At 42.7% G+C, this 21,992-nt stretch overlaps 3 protein-coding genes across 3 annotated transcripts in view; 2 read left to right on the top strand and 1 right to left on the bottom strand.

Annotated features, from left to right (window-relative positions):
• The first annotated feature begins 68 nt into the window (after window positions 1-68).
• sgsh (N-sulfoglucosamine sulfohydrolase (sulfamidase)) lies at window positions 69-16,575 on the top strand. Its single transcript, XM_012849990.3, has 9 exons — window positions 69-268; window positions 1,884-2,044; window positions 2,125-2,230; window positions 2,317-2,693; window positions 2,967-3,048; window positions 3,123-3,326; window positions 13,866-14,032; window positions 14,108-14,325; window positions 16,294-16,575. Exons 1-9 carry the CDS (start codon window positions 187-189, stop codon window positions 16,475-16,477), a joined length of 1,581 nt encoding a protein of 526 aa, XP_012705444.2. The 5' UTR covers window positions 69-186; the 3' UTR covers window positions 16,478-16,575.
• A 1,970-nt stretch (window positions 16,576-18,545) lies between these two features.
• Window positions 18,546-19,798, top strand: npb (neuropeptide B). Its single transcript, XM_012849985.3, has 2 exons — window positions 18,546-19,099; window positions 19,500-19,798. Exons 1-2 carry the CDS (start codon window positions 18,836-18,838, stop codon window positions 19,626-19,628), a joined length of 393 nt encoding a protein of 130 aa, XP_012705439.1. The 5' UTR covers window positions 18,546-18,835; the 3' UTR covers window positions 19,629-19,798.
• Window positions 19,799-20,053: 255 nt separating this feature from the next.
• gnav1 (guanine nucleotide binding protein (G protein) alpha v1) overlaps window positions 20,054-21,992 on the bottom strand; it is a 45,085-nt gene continuing 43,146 nt past the window's right edge. Inside the window, exon 9 of the mRNA XM_036134842.1 lies at window positions 20,054-21,170. Coding sequence (XP_035990735.1) covers window positions 20,980-21,170 — 191 coding nt within the window. The 3' untranslated portion in view covers window positions 20,054-20,979. The remainder of the gene's footprint in view (window positions 21,171-21,992) is intronic.

The raw sequence follows: 21,992 nt of genomic DNA, 5'->3' as shown, positions 1-21,992 counted from the left end.
GGAAACAACTTCCTGTTCGCACGCTCCGGTCACGTGGGCAGCGGTGCTCACGTGACCGGAGCGTGCGCCAGTTGTTTCCGGAAGTTTAAAACATGACTGCTGTTGTTGTCTCCGCGGGTCGCGGCGTTTGAACAGCTGTTTGTGTTTTATCCCTCAGGTTTGCCAGCGGACATTTAAAGCCTCGTTATGCGGACTGAGTTGGTCTTTCTGGTTTTAGCCTCTTGCTGCGTCTCAGAGTCGAGGAGAAGAAACGTGCTTCTGATAATTGGTGCGTAACTGTTTGCGTCTTGGATAAAAAAAATTTATGAAATTAAACTGCTTTAGTGACACTTTAATACACTCACACACACACATGCAACTGTCTCTCATTTCTTTAGGTCTTTTTTTTCGTGCCAAGCAGCCAAACTGGCTTGTGATTGGTCAAAATGGTCTTCCTCTGCTACTCTATATGGTGATTGGATAGGACAGAGAAAATGCAATTTAGTAATTGAGTTTTAAAAAAAATCATACATAATATATAGATCCATCACATACAGAATAATTTCCTCCCAGAAATAAAATATATAGTGTACTATTTCAGTAGCCTCGTGAGACCATCCTGATCTCGCGAGGTTTCAAGGTTTCACTCGCAGATCAGTCTGGATACTCTCCGTTAAAGAAAATTTGGAGCCGTTCACCAAACGAACGTCCAATCAGCGTTGGCTTTGAGGCGGGTTGCGGTGTGACGCAACGGGAAGCGCGTCAGTTCAGTCTAAACAACATGGCGGCTTCAGCCGATGAAACTAGCGTTAGCGCGGCTATCGAGCAAGTTTTATCGGAATTACAGAGTATTGTTTTGCTGAGCTAACGAGCCTTTACCTGCAGCAGCAAGAGTAGCTTGGCTTGTGGTTGTGTTTTCGTCGTCGCTCTGTTACGAGCGACGACGAATCTGATTGGTTTATTTGGCCCGTCTATCACCAACATAGGCCAATCAGATAACCAGTATTTTCGCCCCTTCCCAAAATTACTTCAACGGAAGGTTTCCAGATGGATATGCGGAGCAAATCTATCTGGCGGAGTCAGGTAACTATTTCAGTATATTCTACGGAAAACCCAACATTCTTTCTGCCTTTTGATGAAGTATGTGTGATGTACAGTTTGTTATTTTTTTGCTGTTTTTCTGCCTGGCTTGAAACGAGGAACGCAACAGTTGTAGCCCCTGTGGAGCATAAGTCTGTATGTGGTCACTCTTTACCTGCTGACTACAGCTACGGTCCACACAATGCAAATCTCCCCCAGGCCTTTAAATGGGCTTTTCTTCACAATCCTCTTAAGGATTCCTCAATCCGCTGTCATCCCCATTTTTATGTGGCCCTTTTATTGCTACCACTCTTTTTCCTTCCACACAACTTTCCAGTATTATGCTCGGAAACAGCAGCCTGCAGGCTGCCAGCTTCTTTAGCTATGGCATTTTGTGGCTTGCAGCCTCCTTGTGGAGGGTGTTGATGACTGTCTTCTGGACGTCTGTCAACTTAGCAATCTTTTCAATGATTGTCTATGCCATAACAAAACATTACTGTCTTTGTAATGTTGTTTTCCGGAAAGCTAAATTGTTGGTTTTCATTAAATGTAAGCCATAATCATCCAATGATAGAAGAATATAGATAATTAATCTGTAAGTTCCACTTATTGAATTGAATTACTAAAATAAGGAACCTTTCAACAGTGTTCTAACTTACTAACATGCACCTGTAGACTCCACAATGCAGGGTGGCTTGTCTGCAGGGGGGGTGAACCTTTAATCTATCACCCCACCAGGACAAACTATTTCAGTTCATGACCTTATCTCAGTTTCTTTTTTTTAAAGAACAAAGTTGCGATGAATTTCCTTTTTTCTTTTCCAGCTGATGATGCAGGCTTTGAAACAGAGGTCTATAACAACTCGGTGGTCCACACCCCCCACCTGCGCGCTTTGGCCCGGCGGAGCGTGGTGTTCAGGAACGCCTTCACATCCGTGAGCAGCTGCTCCCCCAGCCGCTCCGCCATCCTCACGGGCCTGCCGCAGGTAAGACGCACACAGACGGACGCGTGTCGGTGCCTCCTGTTTGCCTGTGAAGGTGCTCAGGTCTAGTCCTGTGTTTTCAGCATCAGAACGGCATGTATGGCCTCCATCAGGGAGTTCATCACTTCAACTCATTCGATGGAGTACAGAGTCTGCCGCTTCTACTCGGCCAAGCCAACGTACACACAGGTTCACCTTTCCCCATTGCTGCACTAACAAAAATATATATTTTTCTTACTTTCCCCTCATCTCTTGTTTTCTGTTTATACTCACAGGAATAATCGGGAAGAAGCACGTTGGTCCAGGCTCTGTTTACCCTTTTGATTTTGCTTACACGGAGGAAAACAACTCCGTGCTCCAGGTGGGCAGGAACATCACCCGGATCAAACTCCTGGTCCGCAAGTTTTTCCAGACCCATAAGGAGGAAGCAGCTGAACGAAGGAGAGCGAGAGGCGTGGGAATAAGCAGCAAGCCAGATGTAGAAGAGGAGGAGAGGCCGTTTTTCCTTTATGTGGCCTTCCATGACACCCACCGGTGTGGCCATTCGCAGCCCCAGTATGGCGCTTTCTGTGAGAAGTTCGGGAATGGAGAAACGGGAATGGGGAGAATCCCTGACTGGACGCCAGTGTACTACACACCGGAGCAAGTCAAGGTCAGCGATGGGATGTTTTCGCTGGACTCATGAAGTCTGCTGGTGAAGGTTCTCAGTCATCCAGGTCATGGTCATTCCAAAAAAGTTTAAAAAAACAACTGCACTTTTTTCCAAAGTTTGAAGCAAAACATCTTCAAACTGAGGAAAAAAGTCCAGTTGTTTTTGTTTTTTTTTAAACTTTTTTTGGAATGATTCCTGAAGTTGTAAAGTGTTAAAGTCCATCTGAGAAACGGTGAGTAAATTCATAACATCTCACGTTCTCGACGTCTTCAGGTTCCTCCCTTCATACCCGACACACCCGCTGCACGAGCCGACCTGGCTGCACAGTACACTACAGTCAGCAGGCTGGATCAGGGTCCGTTACGGCACCTTCACAAGAGCAACAAATCAAAAGGGCCGAGAAAGACTGAACCACTTGTCCTTCTGCAGGTATTGGGTTAGTTCTTCAGGAGCTCCGGGACGCCGGCTACGACAACGACACTCTGATCATCTACAGCTCCGATAACGGCATCCCTTTCCCGAACGGCAGAACCAACCTGTACCAGTCTGGAACGGCCGAACCCATGTTGGTTTCCTCCCCGGAGCACAGGGAGCGGTGGGGGAACACAAGCCAGGCCTACGTCAGCCTGCTGGGTGAGAACTGGCTGTTTCAAACAACTATTTCACTGAAAACTGTTTTTAAGCTATGGCAAGATTTCACTCTGAGAAATTAGAAAGTCTCAAAAACAAAATCTACACGAAGCATCCTCCACGTTTATTGGCATCGCTGGTCACGGTGTGGGAAAAGGCTTAAAGTGTTTTCTTTTTTAGCACAGTAGCATAATCTCACAGTAAAATCTTTAATTATGTCATTTCTTCAGTGGGAAAAAATTAAACTCATGTGAGATATAGTTTTAATACAATCATCACATTGCAAAAAGGGAGCTAAAAGAAAGTAAGATTTTCGTAAAATTTGTATATTTTCCCTTGATTTGATCAGCTAAATAACACTAGTTGCCAATGGAATGAGAATGTCTACCCCTAAAATAGGATAATTAGACGTCCTGCACTTGAAATGAGATGATTTAGATGAATTGTTCTTATTTTAAGTGCAAAAATCTTATTCTGTTGACAAATAGTCTGATATACCAGCTCAAAGCAATGAAAAAATACACTAATTTCAAGATGATTTTACCTACTTTTAGTTCCCTTTTTGCAGTGCAGTGCTACAGTCACTGGCAGCCTTCATTAAACCTATCAAATAAAGTGTAAGTGAAACATTTTTGTAATTTAAACATCATTGTTTAAAGTTGATCAGAATGTGTATAAAAAAAATGACAGAGACCCATTACTTTTACCCCCTCCTCAAAATCGGAAAGACAAGAGAACATGCCTTTAGTGTAAGATGGACGCATGCTGATCTTATTAGTCAGGAAATGGCTGCTGCTTACCTTAAGCTGCCTTTAATTACAGTCTCAGGACTAATTAAAATGTTTTAAACAACTGAAACTGTAGCAAACGAGGCTTGATGAGGAGCCAGGCTTATCTTAACACCATGCACTGCATGTTTGTTTGGTTTTCTTAAGAAGCGTGCCAGGAAAAAAAACAGTTTTTTTTGTCCTAACATCGCAAACTTAAATCTTTCAGTTTAACTAAAAACCACTCCAGATGGGTTTGGAAGGAAGTGAAGAAGGAATTTGTGTAAAAAGTCGTCTTGCTGACTTGTAAGTGCAGAGGAGGATCTGTGATGCTTTGGTCTTGTATTCTTTTCCAAAGACCTTGTTGGAGCGCACAACATCATGAACTCCGTGGAGAAACCCAGGCAGGTTATGTAAACCTGTGGTGTCCTCTGCCAGAAACTCAGCTCTTTCAGCAGGTTAATTATCACAACCATTTGGTCAGATCAACATAGAAATGGTTCATGAAGCACAAAATCAACCCTCTTCCTTGGCCTCAACAGTCCCCAGACCTAACTGGTAGAAACCTGCAGGCTGAGCTGAAGAGAAGAGAAACTGTGTTAACGTTCTTAACACAGTTTGTGTTTTTCCCACTAGACTGCAAAAACGCAACTAAAATTAAGTGACACTTTCTTGAAATGAGTGTATTTGTCCTTGATTTAAGCAGGTAAAAAAGATTATCTGCCATTGAAATGAGTATTTTGACCCCTACAATAAGATAAATAGATATACTGCACTTGAAATAAGATGATGGAGATGAGTTGTTTCTGTTTTAAGTGCAAAATTAATATTCCATTGACAGTTCATCTTATTTACCTGTTCAAATCCAGGACAAATACACTCATTAATTTTTTTGTGCATATTTTTAGTTCTGTTTTTGCAATGTAAATAAATGTACTCAAATTAAAGGTTTCAAAATATTATCATTGCGAGGTTGCCACAGCCATGACAGATTAATTTATTTCCAGACTTTTCACACATCTTTACCAGGGTTACCAATGATTGTGTTTGCACTATAATTCCTGCTTCTGTGGGGCTAAATCTCTAATCCGGAGCATATTTATTTGATTTGAGAGCATAAAAATATGATTCTGTTCTCCACCTGCCAACTTTATCCCTCAGAACTGGATCTCGTCTCTTTAAATTCACTGCTGGTGCAAATGTTTACAAGTGGGCACAAAACAGAAGCAGATTGACTAAAAAGCATTTGATGAAACATTCCATGTACATTCACACTGCTGTGTTTTAAACTGGCAGCAGCTCCCAAACCTTTCTCCTTCTAACCTTCAAAATAACTTCAATAAAAACAATAAAAAAAGTTTGACCCAAATATACAAGAATTTACCAGTAAAGCAATTAAACGGGTGCATAATAACAACACAAGCAGCATCAATTGCCAGTATAAACTTTGTTTTTTCATGTATACTGCTCAAGAAAATAAAGAGAATAAAAGGAAAACAACACAATGTTCCCTTTTATTTTTTTTAGCGCTATATTTTAAAAAGCTTTATTTTATTTTATTCCAAGAATACAGCAGAATATGCTTTTAAAATGTACGTTTTGGTTATTTATCTTGAAAAACTTGCAGATTTGTGATCCCCAGAGGGGTCCTATCCTAACTTTGGGATCCACTGCTCTGCGGTACTAATGTCATCGTTAGCATCGCAGATCTTGGCATCCAGATCAGAAAACCAAGATGCGAGTTTAATCTCAATATCAAAGTAAAAGTTACAAACTGGGTCATAAAATGTTGCTACTTTCTTTAAGCCTGGGCCCATTTCCAAGGAGAAAAGCGGTCCTTTACCATGAAGATCCTCAGCACTTTTTAGCCTCAACAGGTGCCAGACCATCTGGTTTGTGGAAACCAACATCTGTAATGATCCGATGGGGCAATAAGCTTTCCGCAGAGAACATGGTTAGAACAACATGCTGTCAGCCGGATGACGTGTTTTCAGAGAATTGCTCGATGGGTTTAAATGGTAAACAGCATAAGCTGCAGGCTCCGGTTTAGAGGTTTCTTCAGGCTTTTTCAGCGTCACACTCAAGTTTCTCTATCTGCTGTGTGCTTCAGCTGCCACTAGAGGGAGACTGAGGAACACAACACAAGCTGCTCTAAAATAAGATTGATTTAATGTCAGTATTGTTAATTACATAACTGCTATATCCTTAAAAAAAACATCTTATTGCTAATTTTTGAAAAGCACAGATAATATTTTTTATGCTAAATAATCAGATCAACTGTCAAAGTACAGCAGCAGTTAGTAGGCTGCACACGTGGCTTTTAAACAGAATAAAACGTGTTTAAATAAAAAGAGGGCAGCCGGGGAATGTTGTTTTAGTTCAGTGCTCGGTGCTGACAAGAATGCATTGTTTGAATACAGATGTAGCGGCGTCTGGTGCAACGCTGGAGGATTATCACAGTGTGATAAATTCTGCCGATGAGTGCAGTTGTAGCAGCATGTTGAAGCTGTCCTCTGTGGCTCTATGGGTGAGCTTCTGCAACAGAAGTAGTCATAATATGGTTAGAGCACGTTAAACACGTATTATGAAGGCGTTATTAGTTTGGAGTAATTTAGTAGAGCATTAGGTATTGACTTTTTTTTTTTAATTAATTTTTGAGCAAGGTACATGCATTGGTGACAGTACAATATCCACAGAAGGCTGAAAGAAAATATTAATGTACATATTGTCACGGCCCTTTCCTCTGACCTGCAGGGGCGGTTCCTCCTGCAGGCAGAGGCGGGTCTTATTAATTGGAGCCACTTGGGCTCATTATATAAGTTGGGCTCCATTAACACTCTCTCTCTCTCTCTGCTCCTCCAGGTACTCACTTTGTTGGTTGGTTCCGTTTGGTTTTGGTTAACATTCAGACACATTCTCACATACATGTTCACCCACTCATACACTGCACACACTAAACATTCTTACAGACTCACATCTGATCCCTGTTTTATTTATTTAAAGTTACTTATAGGTTACAATAAACTGTTGATTGGCCTAAACCGTTTTGTCTCCCCTCCTTTTTGTCATGGGCATTGAGCCGGCCTGTGACAAATGGGGGCTCGTCCAAGTTAAGTTAATGTTAGTTGTACCTTTAGTTTTTGTGTACTTTAACATGCTGTTGTTTGGTTAACTTAACATTCTGTTAGATTGGTTAACATTGGTATGGTTTCCCCTTTTATCTTATCATTGATAAGTGGTAGTTTGGCTACTTGTTTTGTAGTTAATTGCATTCAGTAGTTTTGAGTACTTAATTTTTGCTTCAGTTTTCCAAACTTTTGTTGAGGGGACGCTTTGGTTTGGCCATTTTGTTAGGAGAGAGCAGTGAGCATGTGTTCCCTTTGTTTGGTTAGCTTTTAGCTTCTTTGTTTGGTGACTCACTTAGGGCCTTTTCTGGGTTTGTGTCCAGGTGGGAGTCCTCCCCTTGTTAGGTAAATCAGCGAGTGTCAATAGGAGGCTCGTGGTGGTTTTGTTTTAGGTGGCAGTGAACGTGGGTAGAGCTTCCCCATTACCTTTTTCCCCAACATCGGCTCGGGAGCACCTCCGTGGTTGTGGGGGTTGCCAGTTTCTGGTTACTTTTCACTCCACTGGTTTTGTGTGCATAAAACCCCACCACATGTGACTGCACGAAGACCAGGGTTCAGTCAGTTAGCTGTTTTTGGAGTCTAGTGGGGAGTGGCTCCTGTCCTAAACCCAGCTGGCAGCAGGTGAGTTTGTTTTTGTCTTTGTTAAAGGTTGTATTGACTTTGTTTAAAGGAAAAATGTCTTCTATTTTGCAAAGTTTTGTTCAGTCACCTTCAGAATTAGCTTTAGAGTTGTGTACTAAGGAGCAGTTAATTGAAATAGCTGAACATTATGAAATTGAAATAGTGGATAAAAAGTTAAAAGAGACTGTTAGGGATGGTTTAAAACAGGGTCTTATGGAGGCAGGAATTCTTTGCAGTCAGGGTGCAAGTTGTCAGCCTAGTCCACCTGTTTTAACCTTTGAGCAGCAGAGAGAGCTGTTACAAATGCAGCTAGAGCTGGAGAGATTGAGGGGTATTAATAGACCAGTTTCAGATACCAGAGGACAGTTTGATGTTGCACAAAACATTCGTCTGTTGCCTAAATTTGATGAGTCAGATGTTGACACTTATTTCACTCTATTTGAGAGGATAGCAAATTTTAGAGGTTGGACAGACTTGGATAGAACTACGTTGTTGCAATGTGTGCTCACCGGTAAAGCACGTGAGGCTTTCTCAGCATTGAGTTTAGCTGACAGCAGGGTTTATGCTACAGTAAAATCTGCAGTACTGAAAGTGTATGAGCTTGTACCTGAGGCATATCGCCAACGTTTTCGTTTTAGGAAAAGGTTAGATTCACAGACTTATTCAGAGTTTGTTCGTGATTTGACTTCTGCATTTAATCGTTGGTCTACAGCTTCTGAAGCTACTACTTTTGAGGGTCTTTGTGACTTAATTGTGTTAGAACAGTTCAAAAATTCAGTGCCTGAGGCAGTTGCAACGTACATTAATGAACGTAAGGTTCAATCTCCATGTGAAGCAGCAGCCCTTGCAGACGAGTATGTGCTTACTCACAAAAGTCACTTTGAACCAAGCCGTGCTACTCATAAGTATGGTCTCAGACATGGTCCTTTGTCTGAAGTTTTAAATCACAAGCCCCAGCAAAAATGTGGTCATAAAGCACCAGTTAATGCCAATACCTGTAGATATTGTCTAGTTGAGGGTCACTGGAAGAAAGAGTGTCCTTTGCTTAAATCTAAAAGGTCAGGTCAAGTTAAACCTGCTGTAATGGCAGCTCCTGTTACACTTCCTGACCTCCAGGTTGAGCTGTTGCAGTCACAGGTTAAGGTTGGTTCTTCTCATTGTGATTTTTCAGCCTTTATTTCTGATGGTGTAGTGTCTTTAGTTGGTGATAGCAAAGAAGTCCCAATTAAAATTTTGAGAGATACGGGAGCTTTGGATTCTTTTATTTTAGAGTCTGTGTTGCCATTTTCTAAAATGTCTGATACTGGTTGTTGTGTCATTGTACAGGGCATGGGGTTGGTTCCATTTTCCTCTCCTTTACATAAAGTCACTTTAGCTTGTGGTCTTGTAGAAGGTGATGTAGATGTTGGGGTACGGCCCCAGTTGCCAGTAGAGGGAGTGCACATGATTTTGGGGAATGACCTTGCAGGGTGTAAAGTGTGGGCAGATGGTAATCCCAACATCTTTAAAAAGCCAACTTCTGTGTCCCCTGTAGGTCAATCTTTGCACTGTAGTAGTGTGCCTTCTGATGTATTTCCTGTTTGTGCTGTAACCCGTACTGCCTCTAGAGTTAAAGAGGGTGATGTTAAGCCAGAAAATCTTGAGTTGTCATTCAAACTTCAGACAGAACAGTTGTCTACTTCTAAAGATACATTAGTAGCTGAACAAAAAGCTGATACAACTTTGTCTAATCTTTTTGCTAATGTTATGCCTGAGTCAGTTGTGAGAAACAGTGCTATGTGTCATTTCCTTCTAGATGAAGTTTTAGTTAGGAAATGGGTTCCACAGAGTGACCAGGGTTTGGGAGATCCAGTCTTTCAAGTAGTTGTCCCAACTGTATTGAGAAACAAGGTTTTACAAACATCACATGGTGAAGTAGCAGGTCATCTGGGTGTGCGTAAAACTTGTGACCGCATACTCCGTCATTTTTTCTGGCCACGTCTTAAAAGAGATGTAACTCAGTTTATTAGGACTTGTCATACATGTCAGCTCACCAGCAAACCAAACCAGGTAGTCAAGTCAGCACCTTTGTACCCAATCCCAGCCATAGGGCAGCCTTTTGAACATCTCATTATTGATTGTGTTGGGCCATTACCACGGTCTAAGTCTGGACATAGCTATCTATTGACTGTAATGTGCCAAGCAACTAGATATCCGGCTGCTTTTCCACTTCGCACAATAACTTCAAAATCAGTTGTAAAAGCATTGACTCAGTTTATTTCTACATTTGGTATTCCAAACGTTATTCAGTCAGATCAGGGTTCTAATTTCACTTCCCATTTGTTTGCCCAAATTCTTAAACAGCTTAAAGTTAATCATAACAAGTCTACTGCATTCCATGCTCAAAGCCAAGGAGCTTTGGAACGTTTTCATCAGACTTTAAAGTCTTTGCTTCGTGCATACTGTACAGAGTTGTCAGCAGATTGGGAGGAAGGGTTACCCTGGTTGTTACTAGCCGCTCGTGAAGTAGTGCAGGAAAGCACAGGGTTTAGCCCAAATGATTTAGTGTTTGGTCACAAAGTCCGAGGGCCATTAGCAGTTTTGCAGGATGGTTGTTTGCCTGATGAACCACCTCAAAACCTTCTTGACTATGTGAATGGGTTTAGACTGAAGTTGTACAGAGCTGGTGAACTGGCTAAGGAAAAACTGGAATTGTCTCAAAAGAAAATGAAACAGAAATATGACAGACAAGCTGAGCTGCGTGAGTTTAGTCCTGGTGATCGTGTCCTTGCTCTTTTGCCACTTGTAAATTCACCGTTTCAGGCAAAATATTATGGTCCATTTACAGTGTTGCGTAAAGTGTCAGATTTAAACTATCTCATTGAAACCCCAGGTCATAGGAAATCCTCTAAACTATGTCACATAAACCTGCTAAAGTCCTATCATTCCCGTAGTCCAGTTCAAGTTGAAAGCACTTCAGCAGTGAGGTCAGCGTTGGCTGCTGCGCCCATCACTGTCCTTAGTGGCCTTAACTTTTTGGAGGGGGGAGAAGAGGAGGTAGCTGTGGTTTCAGATGAAGTTTTGAGAGGTCGTTTGAAAAACTCTCAGACTTTGCAAAATCTTAGTGCACTGGTAGATCATCTAGATTGTGGTAAACGTGCTGAGTTGGTGGCACTCATTAGAAGTTATCCTACTTTGTTTTCTGACACTCCTTCACAGACTCATTTAATCGAGCATGACATAGACATTGGAGAGGCTAAACCCATTAAACAAAGGTTTTATAGAGTATCCGAGGAGAAGAAACAACAGTTGGAGACAGAGGTGCAATACATGTTGAAAAATAAAATTGCTGAGCCATGCTCTTCCAATTGGGCATCACCCTGTCTTTTAGTTAGAAAGTCTGACTCAACTTTTAGACCTTGTACTGATTATCGAAAAGTAAACAGTGTCACTAAAGCAGATCTTTTTCCTCTTCCTAGGATGGAGGACTGCATAGATCAAGTTGGGTCAGCAAAGTTTGTTAGCAAATTTGATCTTCTTAAAGGGTATTGGCAGGTGCCTTTGACAAAGAGAGCCCGTGAGATTGCTGCTTTTGTCATTCCATCTGGTTTGTACTGTTACAACGTAATGCCTTTCGGGTTGCGTAATGCTCTAGCCACCTTCCAGAGGCTGATGAATCTGGTGGTGTCAGGTCTGGAAGGGTGTGCCGTGTATCTGGACGATGTAGTCGTTTATTCAGATTGTTGGGAGGAGCACATCCGGCGAGTACAAGCCCTATTTGAAAAACTGGTGTGGGCCAGGCTGACTGTTAATTTGGCAACGTGTGAGTTTGCCAAAGCCACTGTGACTTATCTTGGAAAAATTGTTGGTCAGGGTTTTGTTCGTCCTTTGGAAGCAAAGATCGCCGCTGTGAAGCAGTTCCCACAGCCAACCACCAAGAAGGAACTAATGCGCTTCCTGGGAATGGCAGGCTACTACCGTGCCTTTTGTAAAAACTTTTCCGTAGTAGTGTCTCCCCTGACCAACCTGTTGAAGGCCAAAGCTGAGTTCATCTGGTCCACCCAGTGCCATGCAGCATTTGAGGCAGTAAAGGCTCTTTTGTGTTCAGCTCCTGTGTTGGCAGCACCACGTTTTGGTCAACCCTTCAAATTACAGGTAGATGCTAGTCAGATAGGGGCTGGGGCTGTCTTACTGCAAGAAAGTGACGAGGGAGTTGAGTGTCCTGTCAGTTTCTTCTCCCGGAAATTTAATAAGTACCAGCAAAACTATTCTGTCATAGAAAAGGAGGCACTAGGCCTCATCTGGGCTTTACAGCACTTCGAGGTCTATGTCGGCTCTGGTTTGACTCCTTTGATCGTTTTCACTGACCATAATCCACTTACATTTTTGAAGTCTTTGCAGAATCCCAACCAGCGGCTGATGCGTTGGGCCTTGTTCCTACAGCCTTATAACCTTGACATTAGACACATCAGTGGTAAAAGTAACATTATAGCTGACGCTTTGTCCCGTGCTCCATTGAACTAACTTTATTTGTTTCTCTGTTTTCCTCTGCTGGCTGTCTCTTCCTCCTTCTCTTAAACTGCTCCCCAGGTACCAGGGCTGCTGAGATGGAGGGATGGACAGTTGGTCAGGGATGCAGAGCAACGACTAGAGCTGGGACTGGTAGCTATTTGTGTTTTGGGGAACATTTTGAATTGGTTTTAATGTGGGCCAAATTTTGGGTTGAGGGTGGAACCCTCATTTTAAGGAGGGGGGTGTCACGGCCCTTTCCTCTGACCTGCAGGGGCGGTTCCTCCTGCAGGCAGAGGCGGGTCTTATTAATTGGAGCCACTTGGGCTCATTATATAAGTTGGGCTCCATTAACACTCTCTCTCTCTCTCTGCTCCTCCAGGTACTCACTTTGTTGGTTGGTTCCGTTTGGTTTTGGTTAACATTCAGACACATTCTCACATACATGTTCACCCACTCATACACTGCACACACTAAACATTCTTACAGACTCACATCTGATCCCTGTTTTATTTATTTAAAGTTACTTATAGGTTACAATAAACTGTTGATTGGCCTAAACCGTTTTGTCTCCCCTCCTTTTTGTCATGGGCATTGAGCCGGCCTGTGACATCATACAGAATCATAAAACATGAACACAGAATATTCATTATTGTTCCCCGAATTCTCCTTTTGTACCATGTAAGTCTCTCCATTGCATATGTTTTGTATACGGTATTGTGCCAGTCTTGAGTCCCTGGTGTATCTGATGGGCGCCGTCGTCTGACTGAGTCTTATTGAGTTTTAATGGCTGACAACAGCAGGGTCCTAACTAGGTATCTGCAGTGAAGTCTGTCATCTCTAGGCCTAGATAAATATGTGTGAAATCAAAAGGTTTGTTTCTTTAAAAATAAAATAAAACATCACATAAACATCTGTAAGTCTCTTTCCAATAAGGTAGAACTTCTGGTCAATCCTGGTATGTATGGTAGGGGTTGGTTAGTCTCCGTGTCGCCACATAATCCCCAACAACCTGTCCCTGGATTTTTGTGGGTGAGCGTCATGTATTGTTAATGATAACTTAACTCTAACTCTAATAACTCATGAATTGAGTGACATTTATATAACAATGCTTTTCTGATCTCTTGGCCTCTCACACTTTATAATCAACCAGATTCACCCATCCTGAACTAAAAGTTTTTTTTTTTTAGGATCCAAAAAAAAATACACATGGCTGAGTAAAACATCTAGATTCCCCTCTCTGTGCGAAATAGGAGAGATTATTCTGACCATGAGTGTGCATGAAGTGATCATGTTTAATAGTAATAGTAATAGTAATATCATCTTTATTGTCATTGAAACATACATTGAAACATACATTACAACGAAATTTGTTCTCTGCTTTTAACCCATCACCCTTGGGGAGCAGTGGGCTGCCATGTGCGGCGCCCGGGAAACGTTCTGGGGTTAAGGGTCTTGCTCAAGGAACCAGATGCTAACAGGTTAAAGTTTAAATTTAGTTCATAATTTTCATTCTCCTCTCTCTTTCTGTGTTTCTGCAGACATCACTCCCACCGTCCTGGACTGGTTTTCTCTTCCCTACCCATCCTACCGCCTCCCCGAGGCTCCGTCCTTGCAGGTCCTCCTCACCGGCCGCTCCCTGCTGCCCGCTCTGACCTCCGAGCCCAGCGGCTGGGACACGGTCTACTCCAGCCAGTCGCTGCACGAGGTCAGGACCCCCCCCCCCCGCTTAGTCAGGAGCAAATCAAACACCAGGCCCCTGACCGATGTGCTCTGATTCCAGGTCACCATGTACTACCCGATGCGCTCCGTCCAGCAGGGGGCGTATCACCTGCTTCACAACTTGCACTACCGCATGCCTTTCCCCATCGATCAGGACCTGTACGTGTCCCCAACCTTTCAGGACCTGCTGAACCGGACCAGGCTGCAGCAGCCGACGCACTGGTTCAAGAGTCTGGAGGGGTACTACTACAGGGAGCGCTGGGAGCTGTACGACACCAGGTCAGCGCCGGAGGACTGAGTCCTCAATGTCAGCATCCACAGTTAGGGGGGAAAATCTGAGGCATGGAAGAAAGTAGTTAGCACGGTTGAACCGACGGAGAATGAAACCAAATGAGATTTTATTTATCGTCTTTAAAAAGAGCATCTTCTGAACTTCAAAAGTAATTTAAATAACACACCAGGCTTACGTTTCCCAAAACTGCAGTGTGCTAAAATAAACCGTATTTTTTGGACCATAAGGTGCACCGGATTATAAGGCGCATTAAATATTCCTCCCAAGTGTGTAATATCACCTCCGCGTACACAGCTCTCTCCTGAGAGGGAGAGCTATCCGTCTCTGCCAGGAGGACAGAGTAGCTGGACTAAACTGCCCTGTTTCTAACATAAGGCCAAAATAAATGTAACTTTTATATTGAATTAACTTACTAGGTTTGTGTTGCTAGTGCATACTCTGGGCTGCCTTACATGCACTTCTAGTTTAGACATTACAGTCAGGCAGTCTTGTAGACAGCTCAGCGGGCCGGTCAGGTAGTGGCACAGCGTACCGTGATGCTCTGAATGTCCATTGAGCGGAGCGGCTTTGTTGCTTAACAAAGTCGTACATTTTAGCAGATTTTCGAGCACATTGTACCACATAAAATCAGTCCGTAAGCACAACAGTGATCATATATAAGGCGCATCATCAATTTTTAAGAAAATGTAAGGTTTTTAAGTCTATAGTCAGAAAAATATGGTAATTTGTAACAATTTTGTGTAGAGAAAACTTATTTTCCCCTGACATTTGGGCCTTAAGTGATCCTTCTTTTCCAGTGATGTCTTTTTTTTTTTTTTTTAGATTAAGCAAAAATCGTGCTTAGAGTTTTTTTCTCACAGATCCTCCAGAGAGACGCCTTCTTTCTCTACTTCGCTCTTTCAAAAACTAAAGCAGTAAATTGAGCTGCTAATTATTAGTTATGCACAGTTTGTGTCTGTTAGTGTTTCTAAGAAGCCATCTAAGACTTTGGGTAAATGGGATGGTCATTCTTCATCATTTAAGTGACAGACTGATGCTTCAGAAAGGATGACAGATAAATTAATATTGTAAATGATCATTAGGTTCGGCACCCCTCCCTGTGCTGCTGTCATATAATATAATAAAAGAGGAAAACTTCTAGAAAATATTATTGGATCACTGCTGATGACAGATGGGCAGGGTTATATACACACACAATCCAATATTCATTTGGACTTAAGTTAGCTGTTATAAATTATTGTAAATCAACCTTGATTTGCAATGAAATATTTGCTTTACCTTAATTTGGTTTGTAGATGTTTGACCTAAATTTATCTATAGGATAATGTCAAGAAAAGATGTGAGATGGCAGGTCTAGCAATGCAGATCTGCTGTATTTAGAACAATTTCCACAGCTCCTCAGCTGAATCACAGGCTGACCACCTCCATGCCACGCTGCATTGATGTAGTAGTTATTGCAAAAGGATTCCTGAGAGTATTTACCGTACGTGGAGATACTCTCCAAGGGGCCGACACTCTCACTCGCTTCTCCTCTGTGCTGACATCACAAAAATGAATAGATGTGGCACGCTTCCTGCAGTTCTAAGCGTTGCTGAAAATGATACTGAAGAACTGGAAGAATAAAAAGAGTTTAAACATATATTTATCTGTTTCTGTGTCGAGAATGTTTATGTTATAATGTTTAATTTGACCAAATTAAAAGCAGTTATTGAACACAGAACCTACAGATCGCTGCAGCATTGTGAACCAGTTGCAGACAAGGCAGCAGAGACTCATTATTTTGAGTTTTCAGGAAAAATTCTGCATTCTCAAACCTTTATTTCATGCTAACCAAATTCAGACTGACGAGGGATTTAGACATCCTGTTGCTAACGTAAATCATTTTACCTCCATAAATAAAGTCTCTCCTCTGAAGTGCGTAGAAGCTGATGATGCTTTGTTCTGAACAAACTCAGGACGGACCCTCTGGAGACGGAGAACCTGGCGTCAGACCCGTCACACAGCGGCGTGCTGGAGAACCTGAGACAGCTTCTGCAGAAATGGCAGTGGACGACGGGAGACGCTTGGGTCTGTGGACCAGACTACGTCCTGGAGGAGAAACTGGAGCCACACTGCAGACCCCTCTACAACGGGCTCTGATGCTACTTTCATCTTAATTAATGTGATTTAAAAAAGCTGAAGTGACACTTTTCCTAACTGTATATTTGTACGGTTTTATATTTTTGTAATAGTGCTTTAAATAACAATAAATAAAACACCCTGAGTTGTTTTTTTATTCATTACATTGTTTCAGTCCTTCTGTTTCATACTGGACAATTTCCTCCTTCGAGGCAGCATTTTTGCTTTTACGTTTAAGGCAAACTTTCCATCATTGTGACTCTCATACAGCTGTAAGATAGAAAGCCAACATAATTAGTCTGTCTAGCTGTTTTTATTATTCAGTTAGGCTGACTATGACTGATCTGCTAATTACACCAGAGTGGAGGAGTTCATGATGCTTGACTGGAAGAGTCAGCTCGCCTGTCCTGGGAAGGGTTTGTAAACTCTGATCAATTTAAAGTGCAGAGCCTTGCAACAATAATCACACCTTGGATTTGTTTTTTACATTTTGTCACATCATGAGCAAAATGTCAAAGTATTTCATTTGGATTTGATGTGATAGACCAACGTAAAGTACTGCATAATTGCATAGTAGGTTTGCAGTTTCTTGCAAACCAAAAATAACATCCGTGTTGGGCAGCGTCTCCCGCTCTGTGCAGGAAGCTGTCACAGAGCTGGAGAGCTCCGGCTGTCACAGACTGCTGCATCCTAAATGCACAAAGGAGCGTTATCAAAGATCCTTCCTCCCAGCAGCCGTTTGACTTTATAACCATCGCTGCTCCCAACAAACCCAATAAGTCGTTTACATCCTTGCTGTTAATTGCACAGTTCTTCCCCCCGTCTTTTGTAGATAGCCTGATGCTTTTTATCATGCACTATAATACGTGCACATTTTGTTTGCTGCCGCGTCACCCTGCACAGTAGCAAATTTTATCTTAAAATTAGTAAGCTATTTTACTAACTTTAATAACAGCCCCTCTTCTGTTGACTCGCTGCTGATAAATTTGAATATCCTCACTGTAGGACAATAAAGGATTATTCTTTTCTATTCTAGTCCCTATGTGTGCATTCCCTGCGTTGTGAAACCTCAGGGGTTTGTTAGGGAATAATGTAGAACAAACAGCATCATGACGGCCAAGAAACACAGCAGACGGGACAATGCAAAGTGCTTCACATGAATAAGACATAGGAAAATAAAAACAGAATAAAAGAAAACAGTCTGAACACATCTCTATTTTCAAAGATGACAGTGGTAGAATCCTGCTGCCTTGATTTTCTTGAAAAGGGGAACAATGAAATCAATCAAAACCGATGGGAAAATGCAGCGTTACCCTGAAAGAAAATCTGTTAGAAGACTGGAGGAGGGGCTCCTGGTTCACTTTCCAGCAGGACAACAACCCTAAACATACAGATGGAGCTATGGTGGGATGTTTTTATTTTTATTTTTAATTGTTTTAGATCAAAGCATATTCATGAATTGAAATTGTGCAAAGTCCAGACTGAAATTTAAATAAGGCAAGTTGTTAAAATTGATGCTCATCTGTTTAGCCAGAGTCGTGCTGATTTACAAAAAGGAAAGAACAATATTTCCAGTTTCTAGGTGTTTAAATTTAGACATAAACATAAAGACTTGTTTCTGTGAGTGCAGCAATCCGGCTGAGTACAAGAGCACGCCACACTTTTCAGATCTTTGTTTGAAAAAAATTAAAACATGTATCATTTCCTTCATGGTTCAACTCATAAAATCCCGATAACGCACATTAAAGTTTGTGCTTGTTGCGTGACAACGTGCGGAAAGTTTCAGGGGACAACTTTAGACCGATCCAGGCAGCCGAGTCGTGATGAGAAACGCGTGCCAAAGTGTTTACCTCTAGCTGATCTATCTGCAGTTTTTTTTTCAGTCCTAATTTGTCCACTTTGGCGCATTTTCTCTATCAGTTTCTGCAATCAGCGAGAACCAAACTGGCCACCTCAGCTTTGACCTCCTGCCTCACATTTTCCCCCCCAAGGTCGACAGGTTTATTTTGACGCTCTTAGAGAGTCGGAAGGGGGTGACGTCCTCCTCCTCCTCCTCTTCCTCCTCCTCCATCCACTAGAACCTCGCACACATGCATCACCGCCGTCATCGCGTCGTGGCTCCGGCAGACCACCACAAACGGATCAATTAAGAGTTGTTTCCCACATTTTCTACCGACGGATCATCATCCGCCCACCTCGGCTCTGATTTGACGAATGTCCCGTGTCACGATGAACCTCACCCAGCCCGCCTATATAAGAAACAGAAAGTTTCCCTAAGATTCAAGCAAAAGCAAAGTGTCCACAGACGAAGAGCTGAACCACGAAGAAGCGCTGTTTCCCCCGTGCGTAAACGTAGAAAAAAAGAAGCCAAAACTCCAGATGGAGAGGTCGGTCAGGTTCGCTGTGGTGTGCGTCGGAGTGTCTCTGCTCGTCTCCTGCCAGCCCGTCGAAGCCTGGTACAAGCAGATGACCGGACCCAACTACTACTCGGTGGGCCGCGCATCGGGGCTGCTGTCCGGCATCCGGAGGTCTCCGTACGTCCGGAGAGCCGAGTCCGAGGAGACGGTGATGGACAGCGGGGAGGCGGCGGGAAGCAACGCCATCCAGGACACCAACAGGCAGATCTCCGTCCTGAAGAACATGGTGAGCGCACCTTGGGTAGCAGAAACTTTGTTTCCGCTCCAACAATCGTTTACAGTCGAGACACCATTTTAATCCAAAGGAAACTCTTCTGTAGAGTAAATTGTTTGATTTCTGTTTGACTTGGGGGGGAAACAAGTTAAGAAGGGGATAGTGCGTGCGTAAAGACGCAGGTTGAAGAACTAAAAACGTGGCTCTACTTGGTTAGAAATACAAAATTGGATTGAATAATGTCACCACCAAAGGAAACCTTAGGATAACAGCGTATAAATAAATACACAAATAATTTATTTGTACAGAAATACAGAATCGAAGCAAAACCTGCCAGTGATTAACTCTGATATGTTAAAATATATTTGTAGACAGATGACCAATTGCTCTTATTTTCTCTCCTCCTCTGCAGGCCATCTGCCTGAAGGACATCTCTCCAGACCTGAAGAGCTGCGAGCTGCTGCAGGACGGGACGGGCACCTTCCAGTGCAAGGCAGATGTCTTCCTCACCCTGGACTCCTTGGACTGCCTGTCCGCATGAGTCCTTGTGAATCCTCTTCATCATCCTCCAAAAAAAAAAAAGAAAAGAAAAGAAGAGCTTCTCTGGAAAAGCTGGGGGAAAAAATCCAAACAGAGATGAAGGATGACACTAGACATGTTTCTATGATGGACCGCTGGGAGCTCTGAATGTTCTCTCTTATTTAAAGAAAAAAAGAAAGAAAAAACAGCTAAAAAACAATGTTCAGTTTTGCTTTGGTTGCATAGAAAATGATATGTAAACAAGGAAGAAGAAAAAAAAAAATGTATGCCGGAAAGTTAGTCAAAGCCATTTTCATTCCAGCCCCTTTGCAGATACCAAAATGTTCAGAAATGTCCACAAGTTTCTCTGCAGTTTTCCAGAATTTCTGTAAATTACTTTTATTTATTTATCTATTAAAATGAACAAACAAACAATATAAACCTGTCGTTGTCTGAATGTGTTTTAAAAACCACAAAACATTTTATCTTCTTCACTGTCGTCAGAGAGGAGAGGAAAACATGTCCAGCGCGTCACATTAATTTTGTTCGGAATGCCCAACATGGAAAAAAAAAAAAAAAAAAAGTAGCACACAACACAAAAAGACGAAATATTCTCAGATTAAAACACATATTATCACCAGTTCACTTGAGAACGTCTTTCAGCTTCAGACGGCACCATTCGTCGCCGTATCTTGTTTATTACTGGAGCGTCTTGCCAGCGTCGATCGCTCAGGGGGGACCCTTCAAAAAAACAAACTCCGGGAACAGACAATGCCACAGATCGCACACGCAGGAGGCGGCATTTTTCCGTGACAAATCACAGTTTATGAGTACACGTGTCAGACCCTGAAACAATAACCATCACAGGTGGAAAGCAGGGAAATTAAACCCAAGTCAGACGCCTCGGGATGCTTTTTAATGTACAACGTTTGGCTCCTAATAAGCTCCGCAGTGTCGTCGCTGGCTGATATTAGTCAGTGGGACAGTTAATGGCACAGATTAAGATGCCTGCTGTGTCTGGGATGTTGGGGGCGAACACAAAACTGGTGAGCTGCTATATGGCGACGAGCGGCTCATTAGGGCGTTGTGACGCACGGCGCTGGGGACACGTTGATGGATGAGGGGAAAATCACATGGCGGTATGCATGGCTGAACCCTGCGCGGAGGAAGTTAACGGGACAAACAGTAAATCCTCTCTGTTGTGCTTCGGTCGCAGCCCATGTGCTTTGTGAGCTTTTCCGAAAAAAGGCTCAGAGCCCGGCTTTGTGTTATAGTCGGTTAAATATTAACAGACAACAAACTCTTTGTTTTGGTTCGTTTCGGCCTTTTTAAATGCCGCCTCGCCGAGGCCGGGTCCACAGCGCCGCTGCCTGCTACAGGAGGGACACGGCCTCCAAGTTCTCTTTGATGATCGTCTCCATCACCACCTGGAAGACCACCTGGATGTTGGAGGTGTCGGTCGCCGTGGTGAAGTGGTGGTAGATGAGCTTCTTGGGCGACTTGCTGAGCGAGACGAAAGTCGCCACGATGAAGCGTGCGGCCGAATCCACATCGTAGTCAGCACCTGGAGAGGGGGGGGGGGGGGGGTCAACAAAAGTTTGTTTATCTTCAGGATTTGGCCCTCTGGTTCAGGCAGAGGTACGTAAAAGAAAAAAAAGTGGCTTCAGAGGTTTGACGAGCACCACGTGAAACACAAATGAACACTGACCCCCTGTACAGAGAGGGTGATTGGTTAATTAAACGGGTGAGTGGAGACTGAATGGCCGGACGCTCTGTGGCTATATATGATTACTCCCACAACAGGGTCCTATTGATGTAAAAGGTTCCACTGAGCCAGAAAAAGGCACAGTTTTACTCTCGGTACTGTCTTTAGAAATGAATCGGAGAAAGCCCAAATGTGTAACAGGCTACTTTAAATGTTTTCCTGCTGTTCAGACAGGCCACATGGCCTAACCTTAAATTGTTTTTATTGCTTTATATTTGTGCATATGCATTAATTGGTTTTATTTTTGTAGTGTTTTGCAGATTTCTGCCCAGGTCCCCCTTGAAAGTGAGATCCAGATCTCAATGGGGTTTACCTGGTTAAATAAATAAAAAAAAATAAAAAAAATAAAAAAAACCTCAGCAGACATCACTAATGGATTTCAGAGATGATCTCAGCCTCTGTTTGCAGCCTACTGGCAGCCTTTTAACAAACTTTGAGCCAAGCTAGGCTATATTTACAGTTAGCTTTGCTTATTTCGCATATTGCTGCTGCCATACAGATTTTTCATTTTTAAACTGCATTGCGTTATGTTCTAATATGGACGCTAATGTGGACATTTGAAGACAAAAAATTTACCTAGTTGGTTAATATTGTCTTACAAATGATCCACCGACGACACAG

Source organism: Fundulus heteroclitus, unplaced genomic scaffold (assembly GCF_011125445.2).
Source record: "Fundulus heteroclitus isolate FHET01 unplaced genomic scaffold, MU-UCD_Fhet_4.1 scaffold_92, whole genome shotgun sequence".
Lineage (NCBI taxonomy): Eukaryota > Metazoa > Chordata > Actinopteri > Cyprinodontiformes > Fundulidae > Fundulus > Fundulus heteroclitus.
Note: the sequence above shows the minus strand (reverse complement) of the source record. Positions and strands in the feature narration are given on the sequence as shown.